Source organism: Mesoplodon mirus (genome assembly GCF_964341445.2).
Source record: "Mesoplodon mirus genome assembly, chromosome: 11".
Taxonomy (NCBI): domain Eukaryota; kingdom Metazoa; phylum Chordata; class Mammalia; order Artiodactyla; family Ziphiidae; genus Mesoplodon; species Mesoplodon mirus.
The window spans coordinates 93,023,393-93,040,129 of NC_138987.1; the positions used below are offsets into that span (position 1 = coordinate 93,023,393).

Here is a 16,737-nt window from a genome sequence, read left to right on the forward strand (position 1 = left end):
TGTCGTGTCTGTCACCTTAGCCCCCGCTGAACAGGGACATCCTTCAGGCTAAAGCCTGTCACGTTCACTTCTGCATCCTCCGTGCTCTGCAAAGCGCCGAGCACATCTAGCAGCCAAGTGCTTTCTGAATAAAAGGAGCAAAATCAAGAATATGGAGGGCTTCCCTGGTGGCGCAGTGGTTGAGAGTCCGCCTGCCAATGCAGGGGACACGGGTTCGTGCCCCAGTCTGGGAAGATCCCACATGCCGCGGAGCGGCCGGGCCTGTGAGCCATGGCCGCTGAGCCTGCGCGTCTGGAGCCTGTGCTCCGCAACGGGAGAGGCCACAACAGTGAGAGGCCCGCGTAAAAAAACAAAAAAAAACAAACAAACAACAAAAAAAAGAATATGGAAAAGGAGTGGTTGGAAACAAACAAACAAAAAAAAAATGGGAAGCAAAGCTAGGCTCAGAAAATTGACACTGATCTAGAATATGTATAGAGCAGGAAGCAAAGTACCTGAATTCTAATCATCGCTAGCAAATGCTCCCTGAGAGCAGAAAACAATCTCTTTAAAAAGTAAACCTGGGGAATAAAAAAGGTGATGAAGAACCTAGGGGCAGGACAGGAATAAAGACACAGACCTACTAGAGAATGGACTTGAGGACATGAGGAGGGGGAAGGGTATGCTGGGACGAAGTGAGAGAATGGCATGGACACATATACACTACCAAATGTAAAATAGATAGCTAGTGGGAAGCAGCTGCATCGCACAGGGAGATCAGATCGGTGCTTTGTGACCACCTGGAGGGGTGGGATAGGGAGGGTGAGAGGGAGGGAGACGCAACAGGGAAGAGATATGGGAACGTATGTACATGTATAACTGATTCACTTTGCAGAAACTAACACACCATTGTAGAGCAATTATACTCCAATAAAGATGTTAAAATAAATAAATAAATAAATAAAATAAACCTGAGGACTTCCCTGGCAGTCCAGAGGTTAAGACTCCACACTTCCAATGCAGTGGGCATGGGTTCGATCCCTAGTCAGGGAATTAAGATCCCACAAGCCGAGTGGCACAGCCAAAAAAGTGAAACAAGCAAACAAAATCCCTGACGATTATACCTAGCAAAGATCAGGAGGTCCTCCTGGTCTAGAGTTCCAGAGAATCAGCTGATCTGGCACCAGTCAAGAAAGAATACTTGTGCAAACTTAATACCTAGCTGGCAAAGGATCCGAGCAGCTCACCTCTTTAACAAACAATCCTTTATGTCACTCAATTAACCTATCAGAATAATAACTTTCTCTCTTGCCAGTTTCACATTCACTATCAGGATAGGGATACAGCCCACCTCACACACCTCCGCTTTTCACTTCTAGCAACAGCTAATAAGGATAAGGACATGTAGGTTTTAGAGCTTCATTGTACCTATTCCTCAGAACTGCTAATTAAACATACAACCTAAAAACAAGTGACAAACTGGTTTGCCCTTTCAGACCTTGTTGCCAGAAGCAGCGGTTTACATGACAAATCTCAGCGATGTATGTTACCCCCCGGACTTCCCAGGGATGTTCTGATTAATAGACTGTGCTGTCCTTCCTCCTTCATGACCCTATCGACTCCACATCAACTGCGTGACTCGTCTTTTTCCCGGTGGTGACGGGTCATCCCTTTCCCTTCACGCCACGACTCCTTGAGGCAGAGACCACACTCCTCTGGTTTAGCTCAAAAGAACCAGTGCAGCTCTATGTAAGGTGCACAGCAGGTTGTTGGATGAATGAACAAATGAACAAATAAGAAACACAATCCTCATGTTCAGTGGCACAGATCTTTGGACCCACTGGCTGGGGCTATGGGCACAGCAATTTCACACAAGGGTCAAGGGCAGGAACTCCAGAGTCTACCGGCTATACCATTTGGATCCCAGCTCTACCGCTACCAGCTGTGAGACTGATCAAGTTCCTTAACCTCACTATCCCTTAGTTTCCCCAACTGCAAAAGGGGATAATAGTATTAGTCCACATTATAGGTACATTGAGGGATAAATTCATTCATAATATGTTATGTACTTACAACAGTGCATAGCACATACAAAGTACCATGTTAGTACAGTTAGTTAGCGCTATTATTATTTTTATAATCTATAACCAAATCAGGCTGGTCCATATTGTGTCCAAACTCATGGCCTTGCCATCCTGAGTCCTGATATGTAGCAAACCATGTAAAATACCAAATGACTGAAAAAAAATCTCTAAAAGTGGACAGGGGAAATTTTTACTTCAAAGGCTAATGAGTCCTAGGCAGAAAAAAAACATAATTAAGGTTGAATCATATAAAAGTCAATTTCTAGGCTGGAGGTTCTTCCCATAAACAAATCTATGCCCAAATTGCTTCTGCATATTGCACAAGCCCCAGAAAGGTATTTCTAATCACGTCAGAGAGGCATGCAGCCTAGAATTCTCTATAACATACCTAAATGTTTATTCCAAGGCCTGAATGATTAAAAAACAGTTGGTAGGCCATCCTCAGCCTCAAACCAGAGTTCCTGTATCAGTTTACAGACTTCAGTTCGAATGCACTTACATGGAGGCTGAAGGACAAACCCAAAGCCCCCATGTACCTATAATGAAAATGCAACTGTTTTTTTTTGCAGTTGACATGTATCGGCTGGGGTCCCAAAAAACCCCAGCTCACTCAATTAGGGTAAGCTGTGGAGGTTTAATAAAGAGACTGTTTACAAAGATGTGGTCGAGGTGTAGGGAAACCACAAGAGACAGTACAGCCCCTCAGAACTGTTGCCACGCCCAGGCCCAAAGAGACAGGGGGAGGAAGCATTTCCTGGAAACCAGAAAAAGAAAGTCCTGTAAGAGGACCACCTTGAGAGAGGCTGTGACCTCTGATCAAGGATGTAGCCAGCCTGAGGTGGCCCGGGCAGAGGGGAGCCAGGGGAATAAATACCCTCTGGTCACTCTCTTCCTCTCCTCCAGCTTCTGGCCTGTGCTCCCCATTGGCCAAACCCAGTGGAAGTCTGCAGGCCTGGGACCTGACGTGATGCGTATGGGTCAGCCTCCCGTCCCGCAGGGAGCAGGATGGAGAGCGGAGATGGAAGAGCAAACAGACGGAGTCAAAGGAAAACACCCAGCCAAGAGGTATGTGTATAAAGATATGTTAGAACGTGAGCAAAAGCTTTCTGCCAGGGAGGGGAAGGTAAATAGAGTCTATGTTTATCATCATCTAAGAGGCCAGGGAGAACCGACTCAGAGAAAACTCAAGCAACCTAAGTGCTGGTGCTGTTCAGGGCAGGCGTGCGGCCAAGGAACCTCCTCCCTGGGTCTCAGGTTGGTCCCTGGACCGGGGCGCCCTCCAGCTCTCGTGCTCTGTGATTCCCTGAACCAGGCGTTATGGACATGCAGGAGCCTCCCGACGAGGCCCATCGTGTGTGCCGGGTCCCCGAGGGCTTTCTCCTCACTGCAGCCCGCTCAGGAGGCAGCCCCAGTGCATCCTCTGAGCTCACACCCTCCAGTCAACCAGCTTCTCCCGCCGAGGCCTCCCAAGACACCCTCTTACCAGCGGTGCTCCCGTTCCCTGACGTCACGAAGGAGAGAAGCACGTCACGCAGGCCGTCTCCGTTCACGTCCGCCAGGTCCAGTGGAGACAGGTCCCCACCTGATGGACACATGAGAAACACAGGGTCCGCAGCAAGTTACACAGACCAGCCCCCTGCTCCAGGCTGGAAAGGGAATGATCCATAAAAACCAGGCAGACTTCTGGGTCCTAGATAAGATACACAGACCCACTCCATAAAAACCAGGCAGACTTCTGGGTCCTAGCTAAGATACCCACTTCTGCCTGTGCAAGGACAGCTAGAATCCCTGGGCATTAAACATAAAACCAACATGAGAAGACTCTGGAAGGCAGAGAGAAGGCAGACCGGCTGGGGATGGCGAGACCCAAGGAAGGACAAGCTGGTGGCTCCCCTGGGTTTTCTTTGGCCTCATATCCCAGACAGGGTGCTGCAGAAGCTGGCAACCCAGACAACAGGGACACACAGAAGGCCCCAGAAGAGCTGGTCCCCAGCCAAAGGACAGGAAAGGCACAGCCTAGCAAGACAGAAAAGTTTTCCACAAGAACTGCTCTAGTCCAACCAAACGCCACAGATAAAACTGTGGTCCCAGACAGCCCCATAGCAAAGGCCAAGAGGAAACCCTTGCCGGGCTGTAACAAGGTCCCCCTCACCCCACCAGGGTCAGGTCAGAGAAGGCCGGGTGGGGAGGCTGGACTCCCATCCCCACCTAGCAGCACTCAGGCTTCCACACATGAGGGAAGCCTATGGTTCTATCTCCACCAAGCATAAACGGGGCAGCCGCCCAGCCCTGGTGTCAGCAGAGGCCTGATGGGAGCCTGGACCTCCATCTCCACCCGGCAGTGACAAGGTAGGTAGTGTCATGCCCCCACACACCTCCAAACAGTGTGGAGTCAGAGGATGCTTGCCAAATTTGGAGAGAACTCACACGTGGCTAGTGGAAGTGTAAACTGGTACAACCACCACAGAAAATAATTGAACAGAAACTCCTAGGGCTGGACGTGCACATACCCTGTAACCCAGCCATTTCACCCCCAGGTTTATGCCCTAGAGAAATCCTTACACACTCCAACAGGAAACATGCACAAGAATCTTCTTAGTGGCATTACTTGTTTTTTAGAAAACAGAAGTCACCTAAATGCTCATCGACAGTAAAGTGGATCGATAAATCATAGGACATTCATACCATGGAAAGTTAGTGGTGAAAATAAACTCCAGTGACAGTACATTGATACGGATAAGCCTCAGACATATTATTTAAATATGCTGAACAAAAAAGCAAGTCACAGACAACTACATGATTATATCAATATTTATATGAAATTCAAAAACAGGCAAAATTAAAGAATATATCATTTAGAGATGCATATCTATGTGGTAAAACTTTAAACACAAGTAAAGGAATAACGACACAAAACTCAGGAGAGGAGAACCCTCTGGCAGCGAGAGGGAGATACGGTGAGTAGCGACACATGGGGAATTGCAAAGATCTTTACAAGGTCTTATTTCTCAAACTCGGTGGTGGATACACCAAGAATTCATTACTAGTCTTTACGCTGTATGTAAATATTACAAGAGCTAACTTAGAAAACACAAAAAAGGAAGGAAGAGAGGGAGAGACATTCTATGTGTAGGAACATATCGTAAGACATATCCACCCAGTTCTGCCTTAAGAGAAAGTAAAGATGAGAACAAAGAACTCATCAGAAGCTAATTCAGCTGGGATCAGAGAAGGGTCAGAGAGAAAATGTTTCTAGATCAAGATGATGCAGGGGTGTGGGCATACTGTAGGGAAGGGAAAATTTTTCCTCTGCCTTCTTAAGGTTTCTAGCTGAGACTGACATAAGACAGATGAACAAGGGAAAAGCACTCAAACTTTATTTAATAAAATTGTGCATGTGCATGGGAGTTCCCACAGTTAAATGAAGACCCAAAGAAGTGGCTAGGCCGCAGTGTTTATATCCCGCATAGCACGAAGAGTGGAGACTGGAAAAGTAACTAAAATGTATGAGGGAACTACAGGAAGATGAGAGTTATTCTAACAAGGTCTGTTTGTACAAATGTCTCTCTGCCTCAACCCCCTGTCTCTGGTGATAACAGTGTTCTTTCCTCCTGGAATAGGGAGGGCATCTTTCACCTGGGAGTTTCATCTCCTGCTTTCAGGAAGAATCGAAGGTCAGAGTGGCCCTCTTGCACCTGCTATTGGTCAAATGCCTTTAACTCAAAATAGTCAATACACCAAAGCACCACGGTGGGCTGGTGTGTTCTGAGCCCCTTCAGCCTGGTGCAGTTTTCGAGGGACAGGACCATGCAGCACCGACAGTTAGATGAGATCCCCTATCTTGACCCAGAGCAAGCTGTTTTAAAGAAACCTGCTCCACAACCTACATGTCCATCAACAGATGAATGGATAAAGAAGATACAGTACACATATACAGTGGAATATTACTCAGCCATAAAAAAGAAAGAAATTTTGCCATTTGCAGCAACATGGATGGATTTGGAGGGTGTTATCCGAAGTGAACTAACTCAGACAGAGAAAGACAAATACTGTACATCACTTATATGTGGAATCTCAAAAGTACAACATACTACTGAATATAACAAAAAGAAGCAGGCTCACAGATACAGAGAACAAACTAGTGGTTACCAGTGGGGAGAGGGAAGGAGGAGGGGCAATGTAGGGGTAGGGGATTTAAAAAAAAGGGTTTACAAGAAATTACGTGTGTGAAACTTTTGAAAATTGGAAAGCACGGTAAAATTTAAAGACTCTTTCATTCAATAAAAAGAATAATAATAAAAAATAAAGAAACCTGCTCCAAAATGAGACAAAATAGCCAAAATGACTTGGGTAGCACCATCCCAACCGTTAGGAGCAAGAAAGAAAAGTTGCAGCAAGGAAGCAACTCTCTTTTCCTTGAAAAGAAATTATTTGATAAACAACAAGGTCCCACTGTCTAGCACAGGGACCTATATTCAATATCCTGTAATAAATCTTTTCCATAGTGGAAAAGAATATGAAAAAGAAGATGTGTACAGAACTGAATCACTTTGCTGTACACCAGAAACTAACACAACACTGTAAATCAACTATACTTCGATAAAAAATAAAAAGAAATTATTTGAAAATTCAATTTAGATCAGGCTTCTACAATCAACAAAACCCCAAGGGCCCTACAGGAGCTGTGGCCTCTGGCCTGGCCAGGATTGGAGCTTCACTTTTCTCTGTAAACCGCCCTTCCCACAGCTTTGCTCTCCCTTGATGTAGCCTCGGCTGCACAGCAGGACTCAGCAAACCAGGGTTCTCTCCTCCCTGAGCCCAATTAAGACCTTCCCCAGAGACACACAGCGCAGCGATCCTCCCAAGTTTTTGGAGCCATACAGATCCATCTTTCTGTCTCATTTCAAATCCTAACCTCCTAACCACCTCCACACACAGGAGGAGAAATGCTAGATGACACACACGTTAATCTGTAAAGACTTGGAGGAAATTTTCAACATAATCAGAAGCTTGCCGGAATGACATGCAATCATGAAGTTTTACAGACTTAGAGCTAAAAATCCCGCAGCTCACCTCCTTGGGGACCCAAGTGGCGGCTCCACGTGCTGTGCAGGTCTCGGGGGGGACAGGGGATCAGGAAGGCACACACGAGCACCAGGACCATGGAGATCACCAGCATCAGCAGAAAGACGGATGTGCGCATGTAGGACACGATGGAGGAGGCCGCCTTCTGCTCCAGGCCCCCCAGGGGCTCCAAGGGGTACCCCTCTGTGGTGACCTCCGAGAGATGGGGCTTCCCAGCCCCTGTGACCTCAGCATCCGAGTCGGGCTCTGGTGCTTCTCCCAGCGGACTTTTCCCGTTCTTGACCCCTCCGTTCTTCTGCTGCAGATTAAGTACGAGATCATCTTCACTCTCATCGCTGTCGGCCTGCGTGAGGGGGTCATACTCCCCCAAGTCCGGGCTCTTCTTCCCTGAAAACACAGAAAGCCAGCCGGTCAAGGAGAACCTGGAAGGAGGGACCTTCGGCAAACCCACAGCAACAGTAAACACCTAGGAGAACACACAGAACAGAACAGAACAAATCTACGTTGACAAGCCTGAACCTTGGAGCCGTCTATAAAATAGATTCCAGCGAAAAGGGGGAAAGAATGGGGGAAAAAAAGAAAATCAGTGCTCTAGAATTATTGCTTTCATGAGCTTAAGAACATTGGAAAAGAAACAGAGAAAGTAGCAAATTTCAAATACATTTTAGCTGTTTTTTTTTAAAAAGCCCTCTCTTAATTTGTGTGACTCTCACTAACGAAAAAGATCAAAGCTCTTCCATACACCTGATGTGCATATTTCCTTCGATTACCTTAGATTGGTGATATGCCGATCTTTCCTGCGACTCCTCTAAACTTTTTTTTAACAGTTTTTTAAATGAATGAATTTATTTATTTTTGGCTGCATTGGGTCTTCATTGTTGCACATGGGCTTTCTCTAGTTGTGGTGAGCAGGGACTACTCTTCGCTGCAGTGCGCGGGCTTCTCATTGCGGTGGCTTCTCTTGTTGCAGACAACAGGTTCTAAGCATGCGGGCTTCAGTAGTTGTGGCACGTAGGCTCAGTAACTGTGGCTCACGGGCTCTAGAGTGCAGGCTCAGTAGTTGTGGCGCACGGGCTTAGTTGCTCCATCGCACATGGGATCTTCCCGGACCAGAGTTCCAACCCGTGCCCCCTGCATTGGCAGGCAGACTCCCAACCACTGCGCCACCAGGGAAGTCCCTCTTTAAAGTCTTTATTGATTTGTTACAATATTGTTTCTGTTTTATGTTTCCGTTTTTTGACCCCCAGGCATGTGGGATCTTAGCTCCCTGATCAAGGATTGAATCCACACCCCCTGCATTGGAAGGCGAAGTCTTAACCACTGGACCACCAGGTAATTCCCTCCACTAAACCTTTAGAACAACTGTTCTCTGTACATGGCTCCTCACAGGCCAATATGTGTGGCTTCCCTGTTGTCGCTATGGAAACCACATAGAAAGTCAAATGCTGAAAGTCATCTGGAGATGTCTTACCAAAAACTTACTTCCTGCAAGTCTATCGCCCTTTCAGTACATGTTTCAGTAAACAGTGGTTATCTTAAAATTGCTATTCTGAGCCTGCATGCCGAGAGGACTGGGATCCGGCGGCACAAGGAGGTGGAGGACTTGTCTTGAGGCTGGTTTACACAATAAGCACCATGGTTTGACTTAGACCATATCTTTGCAGGGGTGGCAAGAGGCGGACATTACGGGAGGCTTAAGCCCACCTCTTCCTGAGCCACCCCTGGCCCTTGCAGCCAGCGACTAGATGAGTTTATGCCTTTATTTTAGGCTATAGCCAAATAAAAACCAAGAAAAAGTTTCTGGTTTTGGAAATTACCTGGTAAGCTATCACTAATGTAAACTCTATTGTTAAATCCTTTGCTAAGAAGACATATAGGGGTTTCCCTGATGGTGCAGTGGTTGAGAGTCCGCCTGCCGATGCAGGGGACACAGGTTCGTGCCCCAGTCTGGGAAGATCCCACATGCCGTGGAGCGGCTGGGCCTGTGAGCCATGCCCGCTGAGCCTGCGCGTCCGGAGCCTGTGCTCTGCAACGGGAGAGGCCACAGCAGTGAGAGGCCCACGTACAGGAAAAAAAAAAAAAAAAAAAAGATGGTTCCCAGACGTGAATACAGTCCCCAGGGTGCAGTGTGACCAGGGCAGAGAAGAGCAGCACGGCGTCCTCCCTAGTCAGAGAGGACACTACAGTTCAATTCCTGTAACCTAGGATCAGGCCAGCTTCCTTGGTAGCCCCATCACACAACTGACTGAACTAAAGCTCCCACGCACTTTCTACACACACTCAAGCTGTCCTATAATTGCACAATTTTTAGTGAAAAATTCAGCATCGACACTTACTGAATTCAGTCTTGCTAGTCAATCTTGCTAGTCAGTTTCCACCCTGCAACAAACACAGCCTACAACAGCCCCTTTGCCAAAGTGAAATCATGAATGAAATACTGGCGAACAAAACGGTTTAAAGGAAATGCACTTTTATTATATGATATACTATCACAGGCAGGAAGAAAGCTCGACTGCACACGCTGCAGAAATCTGTAAATTCTTGAATAAATCTATAAAAATAAATTGCAAGCATTCTTCTTTTCTTTCTTTTTCTTTAACATCTTTATTGGGGTATAATTGCTTTACAATGGTGTGTTAGTTTCTGCTTTATAACAAAGTGAATCAGTTATACATATACATATGTTCCCATATCTCTTCCCTCTTGCGTCTCCCTCCCTCCCACCCTCCCTATCCCACCCCTCTAGGTGGTCACAAACCACTGAGCTATCTCCCTGTGCTATGCGGCTGCTTCCCACTAGCTATCTATTTTACATTTGGTAGTGTATATATGTCCATGCCACTCTCTCACTTTGTCATTCTTTGAAAAACAAAGCCACTGTTGAACTGACCCCTCTAACAAAATTATGTGCTTCTAGTTAATGATGGCAAAGGAAGGCCTTTCTGTCTGTCTCTTCCTAAAACCAGGGGGCGGGGGGATAAAAAAAAATAAAATTAGGGGGATGAAAAAAAGAAAAAGGGAAACAGCCACATTCCCAAACTAGAATTTATGAAAAACCGTTGCCAAAGGCAGTGAAACTTGTATCCAACTGAGTAAGTACAGTAAGAATAGGGACATACATTTCAAGTCTCCAGCAATGAGCAGAGTTCACAGAATTAATAATGGTGATGACGCGGATGACAACTGCAAATGTACTGAGAGCTACTATGCCAGGCACGGGTCCAAGCATTTACAGGGATTAGCTCATTTAATCCCCACAACAACTCTAAGAGGTAGGTATTATTATTATTCCCATTTTCATCAAAAAGATGAAAATATAGAGAGGTAAGTTGCCTAAGATCACAGAATTAACAAGAAAAGCCGGGATTCAACCTCAGGCAATTTGATTAGAGTCCACAGTCCTAACCAATCAGTTATGCTGCTTCCCTTGTTCCACGGATATGAAGCCAAACCAAATAATCTCTTGCTCAGAAAGACAAAGTTTGGGGTCCCAGAAGCACCAATGAGCCCCATTCAACACCACAGAGTCAAAGCGAGGTTAAGACTGAAGGAGAAAAAGCACAAGCTTCTGTCTCTATGAGAAGCAGGCTGGCAGCACGGCAGGTTAGAAAAAGCGCTGGAGCACTGTCAGTTCTCGAGAGGAGGATTTTTTGGACAGTGTGGGTCCAACAGGGAGACAGAAAGCAGACAGTCATTCAAAGAGGGCAGTTTCATATAAAGAATTATTAGACAGTGATAGGAGAGTAAATATAAATATGGGAAGAGAAATCCAAAAGGTATCCTAGGATGGGGAGACTGTATCCCGGGAAGGACAAACTTGGTATTTAAAGGGTCCAGATCCACTTTCACAGATCAGGCAACAAAACTGAATGTGCAGCTCAGGGGCAATAAATTGATAACTGGTACAAGAAGCAAAGAGAAGTAAACACTAAGTCAGCACTCTAAGGCCCTGTGACGAACGCCAGCCAGGAGAGAAACATCTGCAAAGGAAGAGCACCGACGGGAAAGGGATCTGAGTTGACAGCCTAAATTAGGTTCCAGCCTCCAGTTGCCCCAGCTCCCTCAGCTTCTGCCCACGGGTCAGCCAATGGCTGGCTGTAAAAGAGCCACCCATTTAGACATGAAGAGAAATCAGAAAGGAGCCATCGCTAGTACTTGGTCCATAAGCTACTGCAAAGTTCTACAAATACCTAAGAAAGAAGTTACAGCAAAACCTAGTGAACGAAACCGGCTACAGAATGAATGCTGGACAAATTATACCACGAAACGGAAGAGGTAATGAACCTATACTTCCCCCTGGGATCCAAGAAATTCAAGAAATAGTCTTCTCTGAAATAAGGGCTCATAAGAAAAACATAGTAGTTCTAAGAAGAAATGACAATGCAATAGAGAAGGTGAAAAGTAAACAAGGAGAGCTCAGGAAAACGATGGAAGAAAATAAAGCAATTTTAGGGACTTCCCTAGTGGTCCAGTGGGTAAGACTCCGCGCTCCCAATGCAGGGGGCCCGGGTTCAATCCCTGGTCGGGGAACTCTATCCCACGTGCGTGCCACAGCGAAGTCCCGTGTGCCGCAACTAAGACGTGGCAGAGTCTAAATAAATAAATAAATATTTTAAAAAACAATTTTAGAAAGGATATCCTTACTGGGATCAGCAAAAAGAACCGACATGGCTAAAAACAGCGTCAGAGACTTAAAGAATAGACTGTGAAAATCAAGCAGGATGAAATGGAAATAACAACAGTGGCTGGCAGTTTTGAGCACTTACTATGCTCTCTTCCAAACCCTTTTACTGTCTTAGCTCAGTAAATCTTCATAGCAACTCTTAAAGGTAGACACAGTACTATCTCCATTTTAAAGATGAGGAAACTGAGGTTTGGAAGTTTAAGTACCTGGCCCATAGTTAAATAGCAAGTAAGTGATAGTACAAGGATTCAAACCCAGGCAGTCTGGCCTGAAGCCGGGACTAACTATCTCTGTGCTTCCCATGGGAAAGATCAAAGCTTTTAAAAGGACTAGAGAGAGGGGGCTTCCCTGGTGGCACAGTGGTTGAGAGTCCGCCTGCCGATGCAGGGGACACGGGTTCGTGCCCCGGTCTGGGAGGATCCCACATTCTGCGGAGTGGCTAGGCCCGTGAGCCATGGCTGCTGGGCCTGCACGTCCGGAGCCTGTGCTCCGCAACGGGAGAGGCCACAGCAGTGAGAAGCCCACGTAATACAAAAAAAAAAAAAAAAAAAAAAAGGACTAGAGAGAAAGGGATAGATATAAAGAACAAAAGTGATCCAATATATGCATAACTAAAGAAGAGAACAGAAAAGAAAATGGAACCAAAAATGACATTTAAAAGATATACCAAAAAGGTTCTGCAGTAAAGCAAGACCTAAAATTGCAGAATAAGGGGTCCACGGAGTCCCAAGAAAAACTGATACAGAATAATCAATATTGAAACATATCCTAGTAAAGGCACTGAACTTCAAGGACAAAGACGGAATCATATGAGCAGGCAGGCCAAGGGAAAAAGAATCAAGTCACTAATGATGGGACAAAAATCAGGCTGCCTTCTCCACAGTAACATACGTTTCTAAACGACACTGTGGCAAAACAGAAAAATCCTCAGAGAAAGAAGAGGGGGCCACAAAGTCCAAGAACTGACCCACACACGACACTTCTGAAGTACAAAGGCAAGCATGCAAGAACGCAGAGGCTTTCTTTAAGGGATCACAGAAGATTGCTACATGTTCGTGCCCAAATTACAGAGGAAGATAAATATTGACTTTAACACTATTAATATATATTTTTCCAGAAACTGCAAAGACAAGCCTCAGCTTAATTATTAGACTGCAAGTTTTAATAAGAGAAGTCCTAAGTAAATATTTTTTTTTCTGTCTATTCACAGAAAAAGAGGTATACGGTACGCTGACTTGCCTAAAATTATATTCAGGCTGAGGAGTAGACACCAAATCCTTGCTTCAACTTTCCCACCCTCTCGTCTGCTGATTTCAGCTACCACTCACATTTTTAGTCAATGAAAGGTTTTCAAAGAATAAAGAGAGGACACTGATTTCAGAATAAATCAACGTAAATGAGCTTTCCACGGTTGTCACTTTTCCTTATAGGAAGACTGGGGTTACTAGGTAAATAGCATTCCCAAAATGGGATAGAGGAAAACATCAGTAGGAAAGACATGCAACTGTACCACCCCCAAGTGTTTTCAGGAAAACATACTATAATATATACTATTCCAAGACACTACACTTTACATAGACTATCCTATACACTCTACTGCAACTAAAGGTAAATCATTCGCATCATGAATTAGTTTATCCAGGGCACATAATCTTTCCAAGTTACATATAATGAAACAAACCATTACAATAACATTATGCTCTTATACTCCCTTCAGTGTTTGACCTTTAAACTTTTTTTTTTTTTTTTTGCGGTACGCGGGCCTCTCCCTGTTGTGGCCTCTCCCGTTGCGGAGCACAGTCTCCAGACGCGCAGGCTCAGCGGCCATGGCTCACGGACCCAGTCGCTCCGCGGCACGTGGGATCCTCCCGGACCGGGGCACGAACTCACATCCCCTGCATCGGCAGGCGGACTCTCAGCCACTGCGCCACCAGGGAAGCCCTGACCGTTAAACTTTTAAATGGACTAAAAATATATATTCTTAAGAGATAAGTTACCCCACCCCCTGCTTTATGACTGTCACACTGCCCTTCTGTTACTAATTAACCTCATTCTATGCATGTGGACCAAACATCTTTCCATCTTGAGCTTGGTGAAAGGCTACGAGACTGAAATACGTCCCCAGCAACTTTTCTTTCTTCACCAGGTTGATGGACATCTGTCATATGCACATTACATCAGGTCTTCCTCAAGGTGACACATTTGTAAAGATCATGGTGCTAATGACGAAGATAAGAATGGTTAATTAACACTTACTGAATACTTAACACATGTCAAATGTCAACAAACTTCTTAAGGACATCCATCTCTTTTACTATGCCAAATAACCCTACTGTGTGGCATACAGTGAATGTTCCACAATAACATTATTACATATGAAGAAACTAAAGGTTAAAGAGAATAAGTAACTAATCTGATAAGAGTGGATTTAACCCAAGTCTGTTGCATGCTCTTCACCACCATTCTACTCTGCTTCCCTACACGTAAAAATAGTGAGGATGTCATTGTGGTGATCATTCTGCAATATCTACAAATATCAAATCATGAGGCTGTATACCTGAAACTAGTATAATGTTATATGTCAATGATACTCAATTAAAAAAAAAATAGTGAGAATGTTAACGAAGGTAACATGACACAGTAGCCCAAACAGGACCGTAGCTTCACAGACCCAATTACAGGGGATCCAAAAAGAGCTATAAGAAAGCAACTTCTACCTAAAAATTGTATTTGGGGTGGAGGGGAGAAAAGGGCAAGAGGGAGAAAAGCAAAAGCACAAGCAAAATACAAAAAAAACCCACATCACATAAAAGAACATATGGCCTTTGTACCTGGGCCTAAAAGTATCAAACGCTTCTGAGTGCTCAGGGCCTTGCTGCCACCAAAACTCAGGCCCAACGACCAGACTGTGCTTCCCCTACCCTGTCGGCTGACCAAGTTACTGCAACTGAATACTCCAGGAGTAATCATACCAAAGCCTCCGCATGCAAAAGAGCTCAAGAGTTTCGAAAGCAGGATTCTGTCTGCATTCCCAGTCTTTGAGAATGACAATTACCTATGCTGGAGGGGAAGCAGGCGGGCAAGGAATCTAAAAGAAAACAAGAAATAAAGCTAAATATGTCTGACATCCCATTACCCCTTGGGAGGATATCATCCTACACTAAGGATACACAAGGCTACTCTCTTCAAAGTTAATCCTGCAGGCAGAGGGACATGTCCCCCATTCCATTCCAATGTTACATACACATTCCAAGCGAGATATTATCAGTGTTCCTTCCGATGTTCTAATGAGCACATGTGGAAAAAAAAAAAAAAAGGTGTCTGAGGTCATGAAATCTGGGAACAGAAATGAAAATTCATACCAAATTCATAGCAACCCAGTGTCATCCGTGGCACAATGTAGCAGACTGGGAAATCCTTGAGAAACAGGACCCGGTAATCCCCCTGAAGCCTTATGCTGGATGTCCGCCAGAAACCCAACTAGCACTTTCTACCCAAGCTGGGAAAACAACTGTTTTTCCCACTAACATCTTAAGTTACCAACAAACAAATGTTTATAGCTTAATATTTAAAACTTATTTAGGTTAAACCATAAATTTTTCTAAAGCCTTAACGTCTAAAATTTATTTGGGCAGAATAAATATACTTTTATTAAAATAGCACGTTTCTAGTAGCACAGTCCCATGCTGGAGGTTTAAGAGGAAAAACAAAAACAAAAAACTTGGAGCTGCTGCCCAAAGTACTGAATTAGCTCTGGAAGTTGACATCACCATGAGTGCCTCCTGAAAGAATATTCCATCCATTATGTGCAACTTGCAGGTGCCAAATAATTTCCCTCATAAATGCTCAGGCTCGAGAGCCAGAGGCCGAACAAGTGGAACCAAAAGCCCAGTATCTAGAGTCAGAAGACCCCCCCATGTTCAAGTCCAAGCTTTGCCAACACTGCTTGTGCGACCCTGGACAGGTCAATTTGCCAAATAACTCATTTTTTAGGAGGGGAAATGCCTGTCCCACCTACCTCAAGGCAGCATCAATGTTGTCATTAAGTGCAGAGGCTGCTCCAAGGGGTCACTCGCCATCCTGCCGCTCCCTGACCCCGCCCAAGTCCAGCCCAAGACGGAAGGAGTTGGAGACCCTGCGGTACCTCCTTCGCGTAGCTCGGGAAAGGATGCTAACCTCACCGCCCTGCCCTGAGGACAGTGGCGACGCGCGCCCTGACATTCGCCGCCGCCGCAGCGCCGAGCCACCATCCACACGCGCCTCCAGCGTCCCTCCCTCCGTGTTTCCCAGGCTCGCCCAGCGCCGGCGACCCCCAAACCGCCGAACGCCTCATTTGCCCCCTGGTGGCGCGTGGACCCCAGCCCGCGGGGGGCTGCACCGCCTCGCCTCCCCGCGCCGGCAGCTGCGCCCGGGTTGGGGCCAGACCCCGATCGGCTTCGCCCCCGGAGTCTCGCCGCCCCATCTCCCCAGGCCTGGCAGGGGCGGGGTGGTCGCGGGGCTGCGGTTACTTACCCGGGAGCTTGAGCGCCCTGGACAGCACGGTCGCCATGGCGGAGGCCCCGGTGCGCGTGCGCGCCCTCACGGCCTGCCGGGAAGTGTAGTTCGCAGTCGGTGTGCGCGGGGTCAGGACCTGGAAAGGTGGGAGCCGGACCGCGAGGCGGGGCCGGGAGGAGGGGCCGGGCTGCGGCATCCGCGCCCACGTGAGCACTCCTTCCGCTTTACTCAGCCTCCTCGGGGACAGACCCCTTACTGGGCAGGTCACTCGGAGCCTCACTCTCCTCCTCAGTGAAATGGGGAAATAATACATCGCAAAGGCTTGCAGTGAGCATGGAATGAGATAATAGATAGTAAAGTAGGGCCGGGTTGTGAAATGCGTGTGGGCTTTGGAGTCAGACGGGATTTGAA

General features: G+C 46.2%; 1 protein-coding gene across 2 annotated transcripts in view; it reads right to left on the reverse strand.

Annotated features, from left to right (window-relative positions):
• The window catches only part of FAM234B (family with sequence similarity 234 member B), a 35,987-nt gene extending 19,559 nt beyond the window's left edge, over positions 1-16,428 (reverse strand). For both annotated transcript variants that reach the window (XM_082635467.1, XM_082635466.1), the window contains exons 1-3: positions 16,345-16,428; positions 7,137-7,535; positions 3,547-3,645 (exon numbers count right to left, since the gene is read on the reverse strand). In XM_082635467.1, the coding sequence (XP_082491593.1) occupies positions 3,547-3,645; positions 7,137-7,535; positions 16,345-16,381 (535 nt within the window). In that variant the 5' untranslated portion in view covers positions 16,382-16,428. The remainder of the gene's footprint in view (positions 1-3,546; positions 3,646-7,136; positions 7,536-16,344) is intronic.
• Between the last annotated feature and the right edge of the window lie 309 nt (positions 16,429-16,737).